A 15013-nucleotide genomic window follows, 5' to 3' on the forward strand; every position below is an offset into this window, starting at 1 on the left:
AGGCTGTAGGTTTAATGCAGTGAAGAAGTATTGCTATGGACGGTAGGCTAGCGGTGGCAAATCATACATGGTACACTTAACCTGCATGCAACTTGTGGTTCTTGAGCTCAAACAATTTCAGGGTAAAAATAATAATTCAGTTGTGCCTCAAGAGAAAAAAATAAAAATCAGAGCACTGGTGTTTCTGTGCAGTGAATTTCTTTTTCTGGTCTGTTTGTACTGGATCTTTTGGACTATGCTGAAATGTTTTATCTGAGGATTATTATTAAAATGATATCAGTATTTAAAATTGAAATACTGAAAGTAGAATTTATTAGAATGCTTTCACAAACACCATCTTTCAGATGCACACTTGAAAATGTGGCAATGAATAGCTGTGCTAATTAGACTGGGTTTTGTGTGTGATTTATGTCTGCAGTAATTAAACATCACTTAGTACTTCACTAGAAATGTTGATGATCTGTTTCTTTTCTAGGAGCTTCATGGAAAGGAATTCATGGCCTGTGAAAATAAATACGAGCTGGGAATGAATGAAGAATATTCTTCTTGCAAGAATCTATGGTATTAACTAAGAGTTGCAGAGAAATTAAAAATATAAAGAGGAAAGGGTTACTTATTGGTATCACAAGTAGTGTACCTCTAAAGGCACAAGCATGACTGTGTGTGTTTAGTTTTCCCTCCTATTGAAGCCTTTGCCCTGTGCTTCAAGAGATGAAGTTTTTTTTTTCTATGGCTGTCCCAAGATTGTCTATCCCAGGTTTCATTTTTTGTGGATTTGAAAGATGTCCCTCTTTGCACAGAATCACTGAATAAAAAGGATTGGAAGAGACAACCGCCCCTGCCAGAGCAGGTTCACCTAGAACAGGACAGTGTCTAGGCTGGTTTTGAATGACTGCGGAGGTGGAAACTCCACAGCTTCTCTGGGCAGCCTTTTCAACTGCTCTATGACCTCCAAATAAACTGTCAGAATAAGAAGGACAGAGGCTTTATTTCTGTATGTATGTCTTCTGGCTAACTATGTCTGAGTACTCTTACGCTCTGCCCCCTCATTGTAGGGGGGAAAGAAAAACCAAACACTCACAAAACTAAACCCTGATCTTCTGTCATGAGACAGTGGTTTGATGGTTTGATGAAATAGGAGCTAAACTGATCTCCAGTCAGTACCTGACTTCTGTTGAGGTGGGAGAGAGGTAATACTACAAGCACTCCAAAGTCTATAAATGAGTGAAGCTAGTTTTGTGAGGAAGGAAAATTCATGTTAAATTTCTGTCCAGGCTTCTAAAGGAACCAGCAAGTGTCACCTTGACTGGAGAAGGTAGAATTTGGTCTGGTTATAGCTATAAGATAGACTGTGTTTAGCATGTCTGTGGTTATCTCAATGGTTAACAGGTTCTAAACATTTATAGTATGCCTAATTAATAGTTGTATGTATTTGTGCATTGTATCAGCACATTAAAATGCACTTTTTCTTTCTAGTTCCCTTAATAATCAGGAAGAGAAGACAAAGGAACATGCGAAAACTGAATCCCTGTCTCAGGAAACCAAATCATTAGCCCCAGAAGAATCTGAAAGTGAATCTGTATATTCTATTGTGGAACAACGTTCTTTGCCTTTGAAGAGAAAGAAAAATAAAGCCAAGGCACATGCAGCGTCTTGTAGTAAGATACAAAGTGGAGATTCAGATGGCTTGGCCAGTGAGCAAATGCATTTTCCAGAAGCTGATGGAGATCAAACCTCGAGTGGGAATGAATCGATCACGCCATATGCTTGTTTTTATGGACCATCAGTAAAGAAGGTTAAAGCAGGATGGCTGGATAAATTATCCCCTCAAGGGTATGGTATTTGTACTGATTGCTGTCTTGATTGTGAGGATGTATGTTTGCATGAGACATGTTAAGGTCATATTTGCTCACTGCTTACTATTTATGGTGGGAAAGGAAAGGGAGGTAGTTTTGCTAGAATTGTAGAGTTGTTTTGATTGGGGAAGACCTCTAGGACCATGGAGTTCAACTTCAACCTAAGGCTGCCATGGCTGTTAAGCCAAGTGCCATATCCACACATTTCTTCAACACCTCCAGGGATGGGGACTCCACCACCTCCCCAGGCAGCCTGTTCTAATGCCTGACCACTGTTTCTGTAAAGAAATTGTTCCTAATATCCAATCTAAACCTGCCCTGGCACAATTCAGGCCATTTTGTCTCATCCTATCACCTGCTCCTAGGGAGAAGAGACCAACTCCTACCTCACTCCAATCTTCTTTTAGGTAGCTGTGGAGAACATCAGTCTTCCATCAGTCTCATTGACATCAGACTAAACAATCTCAGTTGCCTCAGCGCTCTTCATAAGACTTATTCTCTAAACCTTTCACCATCTTTATTGCCCTTTGTTAGAAGGATCTTCTGAATTCTTAGTGATGTTACCCCTTCTAAAGTTCATTTAAGAGGTGCAGTCAGGAAAAATATTTTTATTATAAATGTTGATCACCACCTATGAACTGGAGCAGAAATATACAGAATTACTTTGTGCCTATATTTCCAACCTCTATGTATTTGTGAGTTTTCTGTAGACCACAAAGTGAGTGTCAACAAGCTCTGATTTTGAAATACTATTTTACCAATTTGGCCATTGATGTATAAATTAATAACTGGATGTGTACTTTAACAATTAGCATGACTGGATATCTGTTGCTTCCAGAACTTTGTGTATAACTTGAGTTTTTGGGTTTAGAAATGCATCTAGTGTAAATTGTCTCTTGGTTTAATTTATTGGGGTGCCTAAGGGTTGACAGGAGGAATCTGAGCCCAAGTCTTGCTTTAACATGTCAAATAATGAAGAAGAGAGAGGAACACAATAAAAAGAGAATATAATCTTTGCTGTATTTGTAGGTAACCTCCCCCACAATGGAAATCTTGTGTTTGATTTTTATCCTAAATTATTTTAGTCTACCTTAAATTCCACCTCTACTTTAGATTGGTTTGCAATCTTCCTTTTATCTTTCCCCCCCATTTTTAATCTTTTTTACTTTTTTTTCCCCTCTCTTCTTCCTCCTTTGGTGTTTATTCTCTTCTCCTCCTTTGGTGTGTGGTTTGTTTTTTTTCTCTCTCATCCTTCTTTGTTTTTTCCTCCTTTTATCCTTTCAACAAGTTCATTCTCAATTATGGCTTGTGTACTTTTGCTGAAGAATCAAAGATTAATTAAACACAAAGTCAAAAGACTTTGTCCCAGTGTAATATGCATTTCCACATCATTTTTTGTCTTCAGAATTGTTACTGTATTGACTTTTCAGAGAGCTACAGTTAGCTATAATGTTTTATTTGACTCACAGGACTTATTTATTTATTTAAGAACTACTGGCAGTTAGCAGGTAGTGATAAAAGAGTAATTCTTGATTCTAGTTGCCTGGTCTTGTCTTTTTTGAAGAACAGATCTGTGAACAAAGTGTGAAGGCTTTAGATAAAGTAATGTGTGAGAATGTATTGCTTAATAAAGTGTTAACCATAAAATTAGCACCGGCTAGGTCTGAGTAGAACAGTTGCAGGGCCATTAGCCTTGAGACAGTGATACACTTTGGCTTAATGAATGCTGCATTATATTTTTTTTTGTTCTGTTTTATTATGTTTGGTTGTGTGTTTTGTTTGTTTGGTTTTATTTCGTTTTGTTTTCTTCTGTGAACATTTCTTAAGTATCTGAAGACTTAATGAAATCAACCAACAAAAGAACCCCCCTATTTTCTTTTTTCTTCATCCTTTCAAGGCACTGTAATCTTATTTCAGACCCCACCACCCTTCTTGTTACAGAACTCCCATTTAGACCTGGCACTTTGTGTCTCCTCAGGGGAATGAACATACACTGTTTTCTTAAATTGCTACAAATCATGCACTTAGAGTTCAGTTTCTCTGTTTGTTTGCTTCGCTCGCTATAAATTGTAAAGCCATTGAGTTTACTCACACTGTATGTGGTACTTAGGTTCGTGTTTTACTCCCTGCATCATCTTGAAGTTTATTGACATTTTAATGGAAAATAGATTTTGAGTTGGCCTTTCCAGGTTATGAAAAATCATGATTTATTGTAGTAATATAATACAAGTTAATTAAGCCAGAGCTGCTTATTTGATTAAAGTTTTGATAAACTATCAGAGTCTACTAATCCTAAAGCAGAGCACTCATTTAGCAGGAAAGGAAATAATGCTGAGAGAAGGAGATGTTAAAGTGTGGTCTTGTTCTTGCTTAATTAACTTGTTTGATACACTTTAGGATTGAAACTTTTATAGACGATAACTAATAGGCTGTCATTTTTAATGAGCATAACTTCATAACTACTTCAGGTTTATGTAAAAATAATTTTCTGAGGAGGTCATTATAAAGCATGAGTTAATGGCAATCTGAGATAATCAAATGAGCTTCTCATTAATGATGTCCAGTTAATAGCACAGATTGAAATGAAATTTTACACTGTATTTGAGTGGTCTGAGAGCCTGCCTGGAGTCCTGTGTCCAGCTATGGAGCTCTCAATGCAAGAAGGACATGGGACTGTTAGAGCAGGTCCAGAGCTGGGTACAAAGGTGATCAGTGCTGAAGCACCTCTGCTGTGGAAGACAGGCTTCTTCAGCCTGGAGAAGGCAAGTCTCTGGGGACATCTTTTATCAGCCTTTCAGTATTTGAAGGGGGCTGCAGGAGAGCTGTAGAGGGACTTTTGTCGAAGTGCTGGAGTGACAGGATGAGGGGTAATGGCTTCAAAATGGAAGAAACTGGATTGGGATGAGACATTAGTAGGAAAGTCTTTCCCGTGAGTGTGGTGAGGCACTGTAACAGGTTGCCCAGAGAATTTGTGGAGGCTCCAAGCCTGGAAATGTTGAAAGCCAGGCTGGATGGGGCTCGTGCAAGCTGATTCAGTAGATGTCCCTGCCTGTGGCAGGGTTTTGGAGCTAGATGATCTTTAAGACCTCTTCCAACTCAAACCGTTCTATAATTGTATGATTTGGTGTGACCACTATTTGTTCACTGTCCAGGGAGGAAAGCGTTCAGGAAATGTTGATGACATAGCTTGTACACAGAGATGTCCTTCTCATAAATGTGGCAATGAGGTGGTCATTTTAGGTCCTCAGCTTTCTTTTTTGGAAAGTACCTTACAGAGCTTGTAACACTTAAAGGTATACTCTGTGTTCAGAATATTTCTTTGCCTCCAGTAAAAATAATCAGGTTCTTGTCCTTGGTGGTTTCAAACAAAATTACTTTATTGAAAGTTCTTTTTCCTCTGTCAATTCAGATGTGATATGGAGCACATGGGGAGGAAACACATTCTTAAAAGCCAGTGCAAACTTGTGTTTGTCATTCTAATTGTGTTAATTTTTTGATTCACAGCAAACGTGTGTTCCAGAAGCGTTGGGTTAAGTTTGACGGAGAGAGCATTTCTTACTACAACAATGAAAAAGTAAGTGATGTGGTTTGGTCATGTTTGGGACAAAATGCATCTGTATAACAAACACGTTACATTACACTGAGAAATTCAGAAGTAATTACAAATCAATATCCATCTTAAGTTCCTTTTCAATTGCAAACTACTATATTTTAAGTGTCCTTGAGACCTTCATGTATTGTTTGTCCTCTTGTTTCCTTACAAGGGCTTGTATACCTGACCTCTTCAGGTAGATATCATCAGAACTCCTTACTTTATTGAAGGAGTGACACACTGCATTCTGCAAAACAGAACAAGATCATGCAAACATCATTTCAAAGATCTAGTGTTATTTTCATGGTAGTCTCAAAGTGTCTTCTCATGAGAACCTGACATTGAGAGAGAGAAATTAAATGGGGTATAGAAGACCTTTTGAAAAACAAAACCCCACACTTGTTTCCTCTTTAATTTAAAATGTCTCTCTGCTCTCTTGAGCAAGCTGATCTAATAGGAGGTGTCTCTGCCCATGGTAGGGGAGTTGGAATTATATGATTTTTAAGGTCCCTTCCAACCTGAACCGTTCTCTATGAATGATCATTTATCATTGGACTGGGTTGTGTTTGACTGGGGTCTCCTTAAAATCAGCATAGTACTGGTGTTGGTGGCTGGTTTTAAGTTCTGAGTCATACTGAAGTGTTTGCAGACTTCTGAGTTGATTTGATTGAATTAGTTTACTCCTGATATGTGATACAAAAGTGGATGTATAATTTGTGGGTTTTTTTCAACAAAAGATGTGTTTGCCTTTTGTTTGGTTTTGTGTAGGTTGACTTGTTTTGTTTGGTTTTATTATCTTTTTTACCTTTACAAAGGACTTATTTATCATTTTGATATTACTTTCTTAAAGTAGAAACTACATTGTTTGGGGACAGGCGGGTTGGGGTTTAGAGATCGAAAAGAGATTCAACATCCACCTGGCTCAAACCTCCTTTCAGGACAGAAGGTCTCCCCTCAGCCTCCTCTTCTCCAGACTCAACAACCCCAGTTCCTTCAGTTGCTTCTCACCAGACCTGTTCCCCAGACCCTTCGCTGCCCCTCTCTGGACCCGCTCCAGCACCTCAATGCCTTTCTTGTAGGGAGAATCCCAAATCTCAACCCTGTATTCAAGGCGTGGCCTCACCAGTGCTGAGTACTTTGGGTGCATGTTTGCTATTTGAAATGCTGGAAAGCATTTCCTGTTGAAGTTGGATGCTAAATTAGGAACAAAACACAGTTTCAGGTAAATGATTCCAAGCGGCATGCTGGGTGATGATAATCAATATGTGTTCTATAGATGCTTTATAATATGCACGCTTGTTGCCCTATTTTAGTAGATTGAAGGAGTTAGAGCTGAGGTAAGAAAAGATTGCTTATTTCCTGAGGGGCCAGAGAAATTAAGAACAAGCTCCAGAAATTATTTACATTGATTTTTATGCCTACTGATTAGGAACACAACACAATCATGTTTTCACTTGATTACTTTGCTTGACTCACAGTAGAAGACATGATTTTGCTGAGGAAGGGAACAATAGAATAACATTTGGATTGCAGTGACAAAAAAAATGTTACCTTTTTGTGGGATTTATCCCAGGGCTTCAGAGGAGCAGAAAAGCAGGGTTAGTCATTAAGAAAGACTTGAAAAATACAGCACTGGGATTTGCTTAACACTATCTGTAGCATAATTAGGGAAAGAAATGCTAATAGAGAATTTTAAATCTTGTATCTGCACTGGGGATTTTTTTTTTAATTATTATTTTTTTTGAAGGTCACTGAAAAAGTTGTTTGGAGGTCACTTACTCCAGAATAGTTCTTGTAATATATTTGCCTGTCACAGGAGAGTCCCTTCAGCTCAGGGGAGTATGTAGTGCTTTACACCATGCATAGACATCTACCAGCTCTGCATCCTGTATTTAAAATTTTAAACTGTCACAGATGCCTGCAGAAGGCTTGGTCTGAAGCTTCTTTGTCTCACTTTTTCTGGAATCTGAGTACAAAACCTCCTGGGATTGAAAGAGGTGCTGGTTGGTCTGTGTGTATAGAGTTTGACCAGTGTCTGACTTATTAATTTGGTGAGTCACAGATGCTAAGAACTTTTAAAGTCTGACAACTGCAAAGCCTGAACCAGATTCTGGGAACTGAAGAGTGGGTGAAGCTCTGGAATGAGCATGCAGATAGGAGGAAAACATAGTTGGCTACTGGTAGTTCTCAGTGCACAGTGGGATTGTGTTGGGTTAGCAGGAACTGGAGGTTTTGGTGCAGTGATCTCTGGAGGATTACTGCTTCCACATGCACGGTATTCGTGTTGCCTGCTAGATGGATACCATCATGCTCTTGCTGTTGTTTGTGTGTTGTTACCTTGGCATTGCAAGCAACTATCTGCAGACCCATCGAGACCTGCATGCAGGTCAGGAGCTGGTTCTGGCAGAAGACATGGATAGTTGTACAGTTCTTTGCAAGGCAGCAGATCTCTCCTTCTAGCTACCTGGCTAGCTGTGTGTATATGTTTAAAAGAGGAAGTTGTTGTTTAATGGCAAGCTGCCTCTGCTCTACTCTCTGTGTGTGTGTGTGTCTGCAGGGGCGTTCCCACACAGATAGACATCATCTAAAGGAATTGTTTCACTCTTGGTTTCACATCTCAATTAAAAGTACTTTTCAAAAGGAAACCGATCCATACTTGAATGTTTTTTGATGATTACAAGCAGAGAAGGATAGGCTCAGTGGAAGGAAACTGTTTAATATCAATAGTGTTTCTGTGTAAAATAAATCTGTGTTTGTCATTCAAATTAGGAACTTGAGAATAGTGATGTTCTCAAGAAGGGGAAGTGTGCTACATGGCTAATGAAGTGTGAAACAAGTGGAGGATGGGAAGGCAAGACAGAGAGGGCAGGATTCCTAAAAATGTGTACTTAGCCCCCACCTAAATGCTTCTTTGAAGAATCTAAACCTTGATTTTCTATATATTTTTCTAACCTTGATCTAATTGTGTGTCACTTCTGATAGAGATCTTTACTTCATATCTGCCTGCATGAAAAAAAAGTTAGTTTTCTACAAATGGCTGACCTGGGAACATTTTTTGAGTCAGTGGTTTTGCTCATTTCTTCTACAGTCATGGTCCTGAACAAGTTGATGTGGTCAGAGCAACATCCTATTTGGTTTTGTCTTAACTGAATATGGTTAACTGAAGTGAGGGGGAAGGTAGAAGAGGGGAAGAAATTCTTCTTCCCCTGGAAACTGAAGAGGGGAAGGTAGAATCTGAGAATTCTTTTCAGCTGCCCAATATGCACAGGCTTTGTTTCTAATTTCTTCCTACTTTTAGCAGAATGCTGATGCTCTAAAATGCACTTTATAGTAAGGCAAAGCCTGCTGGTTATGTTGAAAGCTTTTATTTAGAAACATCTTAGGGGCCCTGACAAAGACATGAGTTAGGAAAAAGTCTTGCTTTTTCATGAAGAGAACTTCAATATTTTGTTATGTTGCAATTGGGCATGATGAAGAACAAAAATCACTGTGAAGCAGATGAAGCATTGTCATTCTTGAAACAGCTATCCTGGAGTGAAAACCAGAGCTGAGCAAAATGGTGTTTCCAGGATCTTTTAGCCCAGCTCTGAAGCACATCTGTCAGGGAGTGGCATGGGGCGGTACTTAAAAGTTTTCATTAAAGTAGTTGACATTAAAACTCCCAAAGAACTCAAACCAAAACATTTTTCTTTCCCCTCTAGAAAATTGTACGGTCTGAGAATTTTTTTAGCAGCCCTAAAACTAGTCTACAGCACTCTGTAACAGAAGAAATATCTTAGAGGTTCTTAGCTGTGCTTGTTTGGTTTTGTTTTCTATATTTTTAAATAATTTGCCTAATTTCTAGTCTGGAGTCATTCAAAGAGAGAAATTGTATCTTGATCAACAAGAGCTTTTTAACAGGAGGCATTATTGCTTGCATACGAAAGAGAAGCTGCTGTAGAAAGGGGAAAAAAAAGCCTGAGAAATTATTATGGTTTAAACTGTATTTGAAAATCTGTATGTCTTGGAGAACAAAGCTTTAAAATGCTCTGAGTTTAAATGGAAAAACCAAAACTGTGCTCAGCTTTAACGGGAACTGAGTTTGTATTTTAAGAAAACAAAATAGCTGTGACTTCCAACAGTACCAAGCACAGCCAGTAGATGCCTGCATACACCATAATATAATTTGCTCTGAACCGTCTTTAGAAGTAGCATAGGTAATAAGTTTGTTATGCCGATGTGACAACCAAAATCCAACCTTATTAAGAAATATGTTAAAAGCTTTCTTCTGTCAAATATAGCCACAATGAAGAGAGATTTACAACACTAAGATTATTCTGAGTGAGAGTGACTCTTGTGTTTAATTACAGTAACATCATCACTTTGGATTTATTTTGATATTTCTGGGTTTTTTATTTGCTGAATTGCTTTCACTGAGCCACATTATTGCCTAGAAGTGAAACAACATAAGAGTGTGAATTTGGTGAAAATCAGTAGTATATTAAACTCTGTGAACAACCAACCAAACAAATCCCATGTATCCTTCATGCTTAGCATTCACTGTGGCTCCTTAAGTCCTTGTATAAAGTCTATTATAATAATTTATACTTTGGGAGGCAAGTTATTGCAGTACAGATTCTTTATGGGGAGCTGACTCTTGGACTATAACTGCATCTGGATCATAAATCTTAGCAGTATATCTGAATTGTCTTACTCGGAAAACCAATCGATCAAAACACAGTGGGGGACAGCAGCAGCAGCAGCGTTCACTCTGGAATCCAGCATTTGTGCAACATGCTTCCAAGGTGTTGCACTTTTTTCCCCCCATATGGAATACCTATGCTAATTAGGTTAAAAGATGAGCTATTTGGAGAAAATACTCATATTGTTTCCTTTTCTATATCTTGTTTTTGTGGGCAGTTAGGTTCTGATTCGTGTTTGGAAATCAGCAGATTTGGGAAAAATCGATTCCTCAAAAACATAATCTAGTGCCAGAACAATTCTCCTCCTGCCTCATGTAGAAAATAATACATACCTGATCCAAGCTAGAGGATTCCTGTTAGTAATGACAGGGCAGGGGATTTTTCCAGAGTGGTGACCCACTTTCAGTTAAAAAGTGGGGATAAAATCACTGAATTACTTTTCTTACCAGCAAGCCATTGAAGAAGTGAGGAAGGAACAGAAAATTTCTTTGGGATTTTCTGCTTGGAGAAGGCACAACTTTTCCCCTCCTATAATTATGAGACTTGTAGAATAGAATTAACTTATTTTTAAATTATGGTTCTGTGAGCTAGTCAATGCAATTTACTTAGGCATAAAATTATAAATTGAAGAGATTGTGACATTTTGTCATCTTAGTGCCATGAGACAATGTCTGAAGAAGTATCTTTAGGATCTTCATTCCCTCTCACTGTGAGATTTTACTCTGTTTTGGAAGGCAGTAGGTGTGCAAAGATTCAGAACAGTTCAGCTTGTGATGTGTAGCTAGTGAAGTGGTTTACTTATTCTTACAGTTTTATTAGAAGTGTGGTGAACTTTCAGGAGGACAGCCTGTGTGTGTGAGCTCCCTGAACACCATGGCATTACCTGAGAGATATTTAATAGCATTACCTGAGAGATACTTAATGTTCCATGAAAGTTAACTATTACTGTCGCATTTTTTGTTGCAGGAGGTGTTCTCAAAGGGAATAATACTGCTGTCAGCTATAGCAACTGTAAGGGTTCATGGGGAGAATAAATTTGAAGTGGTCACATCCCATAGGACTTTTGTCTTCCGTGTGGATAAAGAAGGTAAGTAGATGATGTGTAATTGTAATGATTGCCAAAAAGCCACATAATCACTGCTTCTGAATTGTAAAATGCAATTTGTTCTAGTACCAGAAATATTTCTGGAATATAGCTCGTTTGGGCTCCTAAAGTGAAAGTGGAGGTAACAACTGTAGGCTTTGTGACAACAATTGGAATTGTTGGGGAATGGTTTTTAAAAATACCAAAATGAAAATACTCTTTGCCAGCTCTTCTCTCTCCTTCCCAAAGATGAATTTATCTGGAGGTTCCTCAGCTCTCACTAGCAGCTCTTATAGCCTGTGTGCTCCCAGCCATCTGCTCCCAGTCACCACTTGATATAAAACTGACAAAGAACAACAATGAAGTTGATGGCTAGAATGTGATGCTGTGATCCGGGTTTTATTCTGTGTCTTTATTTACTGCCTTATACAGTATTTTCAGCCATGTGCTGATAGAGAATGCAAATGTGAGTGGTAGTAGGGAAGTTAATATGCATTTTAATTTAATACTTTATCAACTTAGAGCTGTAATATGTGGAATCAATAGCAGTGCATGTATGTCTTATTTATGGAAACAATCAAATAAAATGGAATCCCTAGGAAAAAAAAAAAAAAAGAAAAGAAAAAGCTGTCTGTAAATATGCAATATGTATTTACAGCAGTACATGCCAGCCCCATTATAGCTAAGGGTCTCTCAGCATTTCCATTATCAAATCCCATTTTTATGGGTTATAGCTGGGTTGTAAAGATTTGCTGCAGGCTGTAACGGGAGTGCGGCATCACTGAACAAATCCTTCTTATCAGGTTTAGTTCAAATCATTTCAGGCATTTTTATGCTCTTAGCTGCTATGTCTATTTTTATTATTTTTGCCTTTCTCTTCCCAATTTATATTTTTTACTATTTTTTTGCAATCAATTGGCACATAACCATCTTGGTGCACTACATTTTGTAGGGCCATAATTTGCTTTATGGACCATTGCCTTTTGAATACTATAAAAATGTTAACAACTTACACTGACTTACAAAATATATTCAGAGCAACCACTTGTTAGACATGAAATTGCATTTTCATTTAGCATTTAACCATCTTTGGACATAACAACCTGTCTGTTCACTTAAGGTTAGAAATTTCTGTTGTACAGGTCATTTGGTCCTTACTGTACCCACAGCTGGATGGTTTATTCCTTGTAAATTATGTAAATAACTCTGCTTGCTTTCTGCTATGTGCACAAACTGTTACTTGATGCTATTCCTGCTGTGGATTTGTGGCTGGGAATTGTTTTGGGACCATTTTAAGGATACTTAACTTCTTTTCAAAGATATTTACATAGGGACTTTTGTATAAAGTTTGTCCTGTGAGCCTTATTTATTAACTTCATCACTGCTGGAGTATCACAATAAAGAGTGCTTTCATTGTCTCCCTTGGCATCTGTGTAGGTCCACAGTTAGTGCGCATCTGAGTTTTCTTTTGGTGCTCTGATTTATTGTTTGGAGATTTTTTGATATATCAAAAATGCACATTTTTTAAACTTAAATACCCAAAAGCAAGAAGTCAGTATCATGCTTTGGAAAGATTAGGGACTTTTTGGGGCAAAAATTTGAACAGTTAAGGGATAGCAAGGACATGGAACAGAATCTGCTCAGATGCAGCAAGATTCTGTTTAGCTGGCATGAAATGCCATAAAAAAAGGGCAACCCAACTTGTAACTAGACTGAAATATTCCTGTGATCTTTCCAAAGTGCTTTAAAGGAGATTGGAGTGAGGTGTTCTCCCAGGTAACAAGTGAGAGGAGGAGAGGAAATATTTTTGGTTGGATATGAGAAGAAAATTCTTGATTGAAAGGGTTCTCAAAGACTGGAACAGGCTGCCCAGGGATGTGATTGCATGTCTGTCCATGGAAGTATTTAAAAACTGCAAAGATGTGGTGCTGAGTGCCATGGTTTATCCCCAGATTTGGTAGTTAGATAATAATTAGACTCTGTCTTCAAGGTCTTTTCCAATCAAAATGATTATATAATTCCATAAAACTTCTAAGAGGAGGACTGGGATCACCATTCCTGTGCTAGTCTGTCAGGCTGCTGTCTCCCTCATCAACTATCTTCTGAGGCTTAAATTCATGTATTTGTTCCTTCTTGTTGCACAGATGACATTTAGGAAGTAAGCACATTCCTGTTGTAATGGTGCTCTTTGCAGCGTTCAGCACTGATATATACTGTAGATAGATCTTTCCTTTCCTCCCTACCCCTCCTCCCCAATATATTTCACAACCTGAGTCATTCAGAGCAAAGATGTGAAATATTCATGATGTTCCAGTCGCATGGGGCAAGCCTTAATTCATTCAGAGTATTCAGCATTAAAGTATATTGATCTTAGTCTGGTGAAATATCTGAACATAGTGGAACTTTATTACTTCACCTACTTGTGTGCATGTATTTGTAAGATGTTAAATTAATAATGCATGCAAAGATATTCAAACATGCATTTTCTTGATTACTCAGTACCCTTGACAATATCAAGCTTAACCACTACACCTTAATGGAATAGATTGTGAATTGCCAAATGTTTCTGCTTAAAAGCGTGGCCAGACACAGAAGAGCTTTGGCAATGTCTTGCCTCTGGTGACAGATGATATTTAGGCTCCCTGCTCTTTGCTTACATAAATTCTGTGTTTTATTCCCATTGATCTAGCTTCCAGAAGGTGAACGAGCCACCTGTCTACCACCTCAGTCTTAAAGCTGTCTGGATTTAAGCATTTTAGAAGTAGTAGTCATAATTTTAAGAGTCCTGATCATCAGTTTTTGTCTAACTTTCAATTGTTGGAAGTTAATTAAATGGCTGTCTTTGCTAACATCTCCAATGGTAGAAACTCTCATGTTACTCTTATTTACACCTCTTCAAGGTGGATGTTGTCTCTCAGGTCGTATGACTATACCATCAACCAGCACAGCATAGGATGAGGAGCAGTAAAAGCAATGTGTAGAGAAGAATGGAGCTGCTGCTTAACCATATGTCCTTGTCTAATTTTTTTTCTCTTGATTAGAAGAAAGGAATGACTGGGTTAACACCATGCTCAATGCCTTGAAATGGCAGTCTGATAATAACTCTCACTCTGGAACTTCTGTCACCCCTGAGAAAAGTGGATATCTTGAGCTGAAAGGATACAAAGGCAAAATCTTTATTCTACTTCAGGGGAATACTGTGTGGATCTGCAAAAACGAGCAGGTAAATTTCTCATATGCTTTTTTGTGAATGAATGCTTCTGAAGGTGGTTTAACTGGTGAGTTGGAGATTGATGGCTCTTTGTGAATAGGTGCATTTCAATATAAATGCATATCTCTTTTTATGTAGTACTTTATTGCTGCAGCCCTCAGAAGGCTTCACACTAAAAAAAAAAAAAGCAGGCAAAATATCATTATGTCTGTTGTATAATGGAGAAAAAAAGGAATATATAGTGATGTGAAATGAAAAGCCCCAAGTGTCACAACAGGTTAGTGGCAAGGGCTGGGATTAATTCACTCTTAAAATGTGTGCCATAAGCACTCTACTAAATCAGGAGCCTTATTTTGTGCACTGGTTGCACTGCCCTGTAATGCAGTGCTCTGGGAAGTGTGCTATACAGAAGCACGTTGTGGTGCTGAAGTGGTACTTCAGCTAAATGTTCAAAGCTTGTGTTCTTTGCGTTTTTAAGAACCTAGATTGACCAGTTCCTGTTCTGCACTATAATGTTTTAAACAAATCTGTTTGTAGGCCTGTCATTTCAGCTCCCCAAATCTAGGAGATTTTGGGTTGTTATGGGCA

The 15013-nt window shown here is 38.2% G+C and overlaps 1 protein-coding gene across 1 annotated transcript in view; it reads left to right on the top strand.

Annotated features, from left to right (window-relative positions):
* ARAP2 (ArfGAP with RhoGAP domain, ankyrin repeat and PH domain 2) overlaps positions 1 to 15013 on the top strand; it is a 127057-nt gene that overhangs the window by 16276 nt on the left and 95768 nt on the right. Inside the window, exons 4-8 of the mRNA XM_009896550.2 lie at positions 476 to 561; positions 1477 to 1833; positions 5361 to 5430; positions 11097 to 11217; positions 14256 to 14437. Coding sequence (XP_009894852.2) covers positions 476 to 561; positions 1477 to 1833; positions 5361 to 5430; positions 11097 to 11217; positions 14256 to 14437 — 816 coding nt within the window. The remainder of the gene's footprint in view (positions 1 to 475; positions 562 to 1476; positions 1834 to 5360; positions 5431 to 11096; positions 11218 to 14255; positions 14438 to 15013) is intronic.

This window comes from Dryobates pubescens, chromosome 1 (assembly GCF_014839835.1).
Source record: "Dryobates pubescens isolate bDryPub1 chromosome 1, bDryPub1.pri, whole genome shotgun sequence".
In the NCBI taxonomy this organism is placed as follows: domain Eukaryota; kingdom Metazoa; phylum Chordata; class Aves; order Piciformes; family Picidae; genus Dryobates; species Dryobates pubescens.